The sequence below is a fragment of the Macrobrachium nipponense genome, chromosome 8 (genome assembly GCF_015104395.2).
Source record: "Macrobrachium nipponense isolate FS-2020 chromosome 8, ASM1510439v2, whole genome shotgun sequence".
NCBI lineage: Eukaryota > Metazoa > Arthropoda > Malacostraca > Decapoda > Palaemonidae > Macrobrachium > Macrobrachium nipponense.
Window position 1 is genome coordinate 88,022,540 of NC_087203.1, and position 9,355 is coordinate 88,031,894.

The window sequence follows — 9,355 nt, forward strand, 5'->3', positions numbered from 1 at the left end:
TGGTAACTGAATAGGGTAAGTGGTAAGCAGTGAATGAATGTGTAAAAAATTTATCTAAAATAAAACAAAGAACATTACTAGAATAAAAAAAAAAATACTCAACGTAACATTGTACTAAAACACGAGGCCTGGGTACGTGGAAAGCGGCGAGAATGCCAGTTGTACCACAGAGGACTAAAAATATTCTAGACTTGGCACCACTCTTGGCTGGTTCTCTACGACCTCGTATAAAGAAATTCTTAATAATAATTACATTAACTTCGTACTGTTGTAAGAGTTATCTAACTTGGGAAGGAAGAATCTGAATCTACATTAATTTAATAGTCATCATTTGTGTCACAAATACCCAACATTGTACAGAATTTAAAAATCCCTAAGGAAATGTAAGTCAGCATAAATATGCAAGAAAATCAATCATCACCAACATTATTTACTATTAGATATGCTAAGGTGAATCTAACTTTGTTGTATTAGTCCAATAATCCCCGCCCTCCTACAAATAGAAATGGATTCTAAACTTGGCAAGACTTCGCGTAAAGAGAGAGAGAGAGAGAGAGAGAGAGAGAGAGAGAGAGAGAGAGAGAGAGAGAGAAAGTTATTATTCTCGCTCTCATGGTTCCTGCTCTGTAAGGGTATTTATTACTTCCAAGAGGGCTGCCGGTAATATATAATTGCTTCCAAATTATAGTAATTATGTAGTGTTTGTTTTTATTTGGTTATGGAACTTTCTTCTTGCTAACAAACCTGCCCTTTACAAAAAGTAGGATTACTAGATACATGAAATATACGAGATTACAGCGCATTACAAATTGGAGGATTACTCAAACCGAATGATCGAAAATACGACCCTTGGCATGTTTTCAGTGTTTAATCTCTCCAAGACTTCGGGTCTTGAAGTATTGCATTTATGAAATAATTGAAAAAAACATCATGCAGAATCCAGAAGTCACAGGAATAAAATCAACAGAATTCAGTAGTCAAAGGTTTATGCAGTATCTTCATTTTTATGGACGTCAAAACGATCATTCAAAATTCTGTTTTTAAATGATGTTCAGGTTTCCGAAGGTATAGATAATGTTTACGTTCACAATTCCGTGAACAAACAGCCTTCAATTTCTGAGGTTCTTGTTATGATGAAATGATTATAATGTAGACGCCATAGTGTAATTCAGGATTCTTAACAGAATTCTTGCAGAGCTTCTGTTTGAATGCGTTACTTATCTAGTAATGTGCGGTAAGTTACACGTTGATAGCTCTGGATCCTCGAGCTGTTAAATTTCCTAATTAAATTTGGAGATCTTCATGTGTCCCAATCCTCATGTTACTGAGCTAATATGATGTAAAGTTTTACCCAATTTGCTTAAAAAGATGAGGTAACATATAAACCAAAATCAGTAACCACAAAATTATGCAGACATAACTTCCCAACAAAATTTGAAGAGTCTAAATATGCTTTCGGACAACGCAATGCCCTCTTTTAGCATATTTCTGAAAAAAAAGACAAATTGATAAGACGGGAGAAAAGTTGTACATATTCTGGTAAAAGACTAAGCAATGGGATGGGAAAGGGACGGAGCGTGACCACGGAAAAGGACCAGCCTCCTTAAGGACGAAGGCGAACGGAACTCTGGTAAAAATAGAGGCAGGAAGATATGACTGAAACTAGGCCTACAGTAAAGCATCGGGAAGTCACGCTGAGAGAGAGAGAGAGAGAGAGAATCGAGAAATGAAACGAGTTCGATCACTCGTTAAACGAAAAGCAATAGATAGGATCTTATCAAGGCTACAGACAAAAAATAAAGTCAATACTAAGAAAACCCTAAGTATTTTTAGTCTGTCCTTATTCATACTAAAGTCTGGATCCCATCAACCAATTTTTTCTTCATTTTTCTCATTGAAGGCGGCATATGAGTTACTACGAACAATGATTTTTTTTTTTTTATTTGCTAAACAATACTAGATTGGCGAAGACTAAGGTAGTATTCATAAAACCAGTTGGTCTGTTATCAACCTGTATTTGGGATAATCCTAGAAAAAAAGTTATAAATATGAATTAATTTTTAGTTTTTGCGGATAGTTATCAAGCGCTTTGCTCAAGATATAAAATGAAACAAAAATGAAATCAGCATCTGTGTATTCTGTTCTATATCAGTAATTTTAACATAGTAAAATGTTGACGTGAAATGTTAAGGAAAGCTAAAAAATCATATAGGAATATGAATAATAAAACAAAACACAAAAACATTCAAATGCACTAAATGTAAATAAACATTATACAACTTAACGTGAAACAAGTAAAGATACCAAACTCGAAAGCCAAATATAATAATATATATATATATATATATATATATATATATATATATATATACATATCTATATATATATATATATTATATAATATATATATATATAATATATAGATATCGTATATAGATATATATAATGATATATTATATATATTATATATATATATATATATATATATATATTTTATATTATATATATATATCTATATATTATATATAATATATATACCCCATAGCTATATATATATATATATATATATATATATATATATATATATATATATATATAATATATATATATATATATATATATATATCAAAGTTCTCCCCAACTATTACGATAAAATGAAAAATTTATGGCACCGCTGAATTTATAACTTTCTCCGAGGAGATTCACTACAATTTAATTCAATCATTTTTATCACTCTCTGACTCATGATTTAACATTCTCCCTTCTTTTTTTTCTTTACCTACTTATACGCTCAGCATCCCCTTTAAAATGACTTGCCAAGTGAGGAAGGAATGACGTCAATCGAGAGAGAGAGAGAGAGGTATCTCTTGAAGCGTGAAGGGTGTAGCGCATTCCACCAAACCCCCTTCCTGTATATTACTGTGCATCCAGTTCTTCATTTGCAGTTTCCATATCATAAACTTTTATTCTACGGTGACTAACATTAAGCAGTTTAAATTGAAGTTAATTTACCGGACTGCCACGTGAGAATTTAGCACTTAATAATCTAAACTGGTTTGGATCTGACATCTGCTATCGTAAGAATTAATGGGAATTAGAAAAAACAAAAGGTAAAACTAGCATACTTACTTCAAGATTACATACAGCATGAAAATGAAAACCAAGTAATTTACTTGAGAAAATGTTGACGTTTACACACCTAATTACGTGAATAAACTTGCAAACAATATTCAATAGAAACCGCTCCAAATTACAAAATGTAACACTGAAACCACGCGTAATTTGTTATATAATTCTCTTTTGCATTAAACCAAGTTGATACAGTAAGTTAAGCGTTTAATATTATCTACTACGTTCAAAATCAAAGTCTTTCGAGCTCTAGATGACTTCTCCATTTAAAAGTGGATGGCCATAAAACAGCTCTGGTAAAAAGTAACAAATAATTTCATATGGCCGAAAAAATCTTAGACCTACTACCAATAATTCTATATTCATAAGCACTACTTCTAGAGAGAGAGAGAGAGAAGAGAGAGAGAGAGAGAGAGAGAGAGAGAGAGAGAATCTTCTAAGATGGATAGATCTCGAGCAACTCCGGTGATTGCTCAATATCCGACCACCTTCAGATCACCCGTTTATCTAAGAAACTGGGTAACTTGGTTTCTACCTCGATTTTCATATTCATCTTTTCCTTAGCAACTTTACCTCAGTAATTTCTTTTTAGCGCTTACTCATTCAACTCTCTCTCTCTCTCTCTCTCTCTCTCTCTCTCTCTCTCTCTCTCTCTCTCTGTGCTGTGCGTATGTGTGCATGTGTGCGCTTATCAGTTTAGAATTGAGAAATGAAACATTCTGAGAGCTGAAGACCAAGCATTGCAAAATCATCAAGTTTTTAATTGAAAGGTTGCTTTCCCCTGAAATTCGAAAACGTTTCGTGTAGGCTGTACAATATTTTTAAGAAAGAATTCTTGAAGACAACGACCAAAGGTTGCAGTCCTATAGTGCTAAGCCTCACGGTCGTTCACTGTCGTCTAGTTTATATAATGTTTTTTACTGGGTGCTTTCAAACTCAATTATTTTGACTACTGGGGCTTCGTTGTTTTCCCTCTGCAGTAGAAAGCCCGACCAAAAATAGCCCACGATCGCAAAATGACAAGATGATTGCAAGACTGTGCATCTGACGTTCAGCACGTGTCACAAGATCATCTTCATAATTTACTTTAGATAGGGATCTCTAAGAAACCTTGAAAATTCTCTTCTCCTTGAAATTTCATATTGTACTTGCATCCATAAGTAACCTACTCTACCTTTCCTTAGCGTAATTTTTTATTAATTTTTTTTAATCTATCGTCTAATGCATTGTTTGGTGTGAGCAAATGGAAGTAGTGACTAATTCTACGTGATCATCACCTTCATCTCATATTGATGTCTTGAAGTCTTTAATGCCATTTGTACCATAACCATAACCTTTAACATTCCTTGGAGAGAGAGAGAGAGAGAGAGAGAGAGAGAGAGAGAGAGAGAGAGAATTCGAGCAACGCCGGTAATTTGCTCAAGAGAGAGAGAGAGAGAGAGAGAGAGAGAGAGAGAGAGAGAGAGAGAGTCAGCACGATTACGAAAAACGTTGTATCTAGGTATTTTTTTTACAAAATTCTTACCAAAGGTTGAAGGCCTCGTGACTGGCTACACATGAATAGACTGTTGGAGAGATCCTAATCTGATAAGGGATTTTATTTTATTTTCATTTTATTTTTTTTTTTTTTTTTTGAGATTTTTTTTTTTTTTAGAGAGGAGAAGAGGAGAGAGAGGAGAGGAGAGAGGGAAGAGCGAGGAGAGAGAGAGAGAGAGAAATCTGAGATAGATGGAACTCGAGCAACTCCTGTAATTTTCTCAAGAGAGAGAGAGAGAGAGAGAGAGAGAGAGAGAGAGAGGGAGAGAGAGAGAGAAATCTGAGATAGATGGATCTCGAGCAACTCCGGTAATTTGCTCAATATCCAACCACCTTCAGATCAGCCGTTTACTTAAGACACTGGGAAACTTGGTTGCCTACCACGATTTTTATATTTATTTATTTATTTATTTTTGCTTAGCAACTTTACCTCAGTCATATTTTCCTTTTTAGCGTATACTCATTCAACTCTCTCTCTCTCTCTCTCTCTCTCTCCTCTCTCTCTGTTTATCAATCTAAAATGGAGAAATGAAATGAAACATAAGACAATGACCATATGTCGTAGAGTCACCTAATGAAAAAAATACTTTATTCCAGTAATATCAAAGCGTCTATCTACTTGGTAAGCCTCAGGATCTTATTAAATTAATATTTATCTTGTCTGCTGCTTTGAGCTTTCAAACTCATTTACTTTTAATTGTTCTGAGAAATGAGGTTTGGTTGTTTACTCGCTGTAGTAGAAAGCCTGACCAAAATGGCTCACCATCATAAACGTCAAGACGAAAGCAAGATTGTGCACCTGACGTTTAGCATGTGTCATAGCTTCATCTTCGTAATTTACTAAAGACAGCGACCTAAGAAAACTTTCTGTAAAAGAGGCAGCAGAATGCTTAGCAGGCTGCCAAGTTTTTAAGCTAAAAATAAATGTTTAAGATTAAGAAATATATCACAAATGGCATATGGCTGAACCTACTAAAAATCTATTTCCCGCGGTGGGAGGAATTGGTGAAGCAAGGAATGGAATATGAAGAGAAGCAAGTTCAGCCCCTGTTATAGCTATTAATTCCAACTGTACCATAGCCATGGCCTTTAACACTGCTTACGAGAGAGAGAGAGAGAGAGAGAGAGAGAGAGAGAGAGAGAGAGAGAGAGAGAGAGAGCATCAACTGGCGTTCCAAAAGTAACAAAACGAAGGATCGAACATACAAGAAAGTATAAATGAAACCATTCAAATAATTTGTTCTATTAAATATCAATCAAATAATTACACAAATAATGAGCGCGTGCACACAAACAGAGAGAGAGAGAGAGAGAGAGAGAGAGAGAGAGAGAGAGAGAGAGAGAGAAAAAAAATTTCTCTACCATTAAAAAGGTAAAAAAAAAAATCGTGGTAACCTCACGTTCCTCAAATAGTCGAAGTCGCTTTAAATCCGTGAAATTACAGGCACCTGAACGTTAAAGAGAAAGTACCAAACAAGGTATATATCCGAATCGAAATCACTTTTGGAGAAATTAAAAGTAAACCGATAGTTGACATAAAAAGAATAAAATTCACACCACCGCGTCTCCCGTCTCTCTTTTATATATGCAAAATAACATCGTGATTGCACAATATGGCCGGGAATTGTAAAGAACGACTCAATTTCTTTCATTGAAGCATGTGTTGCAACAATTCTTAAATATATTCTATCTTATGCGGTTGAACACATTAGAATGAAATATTCCACAATCATTTACTCCTCATTCATCAAACTCTAATAAATATAATAAAATTTTGTCATTGTATACTCCTAAAATTATATCCTTTTTGCATATACGAAATATTTGTCATTAATCGCAAAACATTTAAAGATTACAGGAAGTACGAGAATACATGTTCACCAAACATAACATCTAAATAAAAAAGATAATTTCAAAATAAAACTAAAAAATGAATTCAAAAGCTTTACAACATTAGAAGTCCTTTTTAAATGCGCTTGTAAAATTCAATTATTTTTGTATAGAATGATGCGGGATAAATGCTTCGAAATAAAATAGCAAAATTATTGCAGGACATGCGAGGACACAGTCGACAAAATGTTTACGACAAATGCTGGATAAATCTTTCGTAAATTAAAATAAAACCCTTTACTGACCTTTTTATGTATTAATTTATTAATATGTCAAATTATTATTATTATTCTTTTTAATAAACGATCTCTTCTTTCTGTATTTTCTGTAACCTTCTGTTTCTTCCTTCGAATGAACACCAGATTCTTTGGAAGTTTGAATTTCAGGTCAATGGCCCCTCTAGGCTTGTTCCATATGCATTGGGTTCATCTTCTGAATAATGATAATAATAATAATAATCATAATAATAATAATAATAATAATATAATAATAATAATAATAATAATAATAATAATAATAATAATAATAATAATAATAATAATAATAATAATAATAATAATAATAATATCAAAGTTCATAATTACTTACTTTTAACATGAAAATGCAAAAACCATAATTAGAAATATAGAGAAGAACCTCTATAAAATTAATGCAGCTGATGCAGCAATAACCTTTAATAAAATATGTTTAAAAGAGGGTTTACTTCCAGCATAAAACAATAATAATAATAATAATAATAATAATAATAATAATAATAATAATAATAATAATAAAAAAACAAGAAATACTTTCACCCTCAAAATTCCCAAAAGGGAAGGATACTAACCTGCATGTAAATGGAAGGTATGATGATGGTGACGCAGAGGATCCAAAAGACGAGCATGACCTTCAAGATGATGAGCCACTGCCACCACTCCAACTCTGTCAGCCAGTTGTATATATGGCTGGGTGTCCAGTACTCAGTGTCTATGTTCAACCCGAAGTCTAGGTGAATAGATACGTCTTCAGCCATTAGTACGGTTGAGTTGTCTTTCTGTTATTAATTTTCATTGCAGTTTAGTCCTAGGAATGGTCCCACCATACACAGGGTGACATAACTTAAAAGTTATCTTAAACATTTATTCTTTTTAGGGAGTAAAGCACTGATGAGTCTTTCTTGCATTGTTAATTTTTCAGTATAACACCTCATGCAAAGTTCTTGTATGCATTATTTCTACTCAACATTTCTAAATCACCTACAGGGTACTTGAAAATCTACTGAAATTCATGTCCATAAGTTCACAATACCATACACTACACCAAACTTCGGAATACTTGGACACACTCAGGAGCTAGCAACCTTGTATTATGAAAAATTCAAAATCAACACAATCCATCTCTTGGGTACTTCCCTAAAAACAGATAATTCAGATCACGGAAACTGAATGTGGATATAACACACGAAAAACACCAATTTCCGATTATTGAAAAAAGGAGTATGGAAGCATCTTAGAAGGGGTACTGAAGACTCAACGATGCATAAATCGTGAAAACAGGCCTTCAGCCACCCTTTTAGATTTCACAGTTTTCTTCATCGCATTCGTGTGAATAAGATTCGTTGTTTTTTTTTCTATAGATAAACAAGTCAACAACCGGTTACTTGAAGAAACATTACACAATCACAGACGCAATGCATTCAACATTTCCCAAACGGAACGTTTCATAAAATAGTGATTCCCATTTGGCTGGCTTCGTCACTGAAAGCGCTAACTAATCACTACACCTTTCCATTACCGACAAAATGATCTTATACCACACTGTAGACTGTCACACGAGTGACGTGTAAACACAACATACAATAATCTTTTAAAGAGTCAACGCACAGCTTCTCAATTACTGTTTGTTCCGACGAAAATTCCGTATTGTACCATCTACTCCCCTTGAGATAATTAACGAAGCAGAAATGCACCAGCGATACATTATCGTTACTGTAAACCACAATACAGTATGCCAGTAGGAGTGTAGGTATCGGTGGTCAAGCCGTCAACCTCAGTTGCCATTTATCTTTACAGGAAGTTTCATGCGTCTGAGCACCATCATCCATCGCTCTCTCTCTCTCTCTCTCTCTCTCTCTCTCTCTCTCTCTCTCTCTCTCTCTTTCTCTCTCTCTCCTCCTGAAAGAAACTGCATCTGCTAGTGGAAATAAATGCAGGTTTCCGAAGATGGCTGTCGAGCTCTCACCGAACAACACCCATGTCTCATTTTGTCGAATATGGGCTTTGGTTCAAAGTTTGATTCTGAAGGTAACGGTGGCGCCTTGAATGCGTTCCTCAACTGTCCATGGTCCGTGCATAGTAAGGGGAGTTGGCCTATATTGCTGTATTTCTAGTAATCAATTTAACTTTATTTCGCCCAAATATACATATGCGCTGTTCATCTGTAAAATCGTCCAAAGTATTGTCACTTATATATTTTGTACAATCTGAAAGTGAATGGAATAACGATTAGAACATCAGGACATTCAGTCTTAGAATCAGGAAGTAATGACGTTTATACTTACAAATAATTTTAAAAATTTCCTTTAGGAGAATTCATAAGTAACTCTAAGCGTAATTTTAGTCTATCCTGCTTAATTTTAGCGTATGGCATGCAGAGTAATTCGCAAAATTCAACCATTTCGCCCCACATCATAAAAACAATGTTGCTCTCATCTTGTTACATAGAAACTGCTGGAAACATGATGCCGTTCGTAGTCTCTCAAGCCGTAACTAAACAACAATAGAGAGCCAGCGGTTCTCCCACGGTCCCATTTCAGGAGATG

At 34.3% G+C, this 9,355-nt stretch overlaps 1 protein-coding gene across 1 annotated transcript in view; it reads right to left on the reverse strand.

Moving 5' to 3' along the window:
* The window catches only part of LOC135223305 (uncharacterized), a 19,375-nt gene extending 10,368 nt beyond the window's left edge, over positions 1-9,007 (reverse strand). Inside the window, exon 1 of the mRNA XM_064261773.1 lies at positions 7,382-9,007. Coding sequence (XP_064117843.1) covers positions 7,382-7,567 — 186 coding nt within the window. The 5' untranslated portion in view covers positions 7,568-9,007. The remainder of the gene's footprint in view (positions 1-7,381) is intronic.
* Positions 9,008-9,355: the final 348 nt, after the last annotated feature.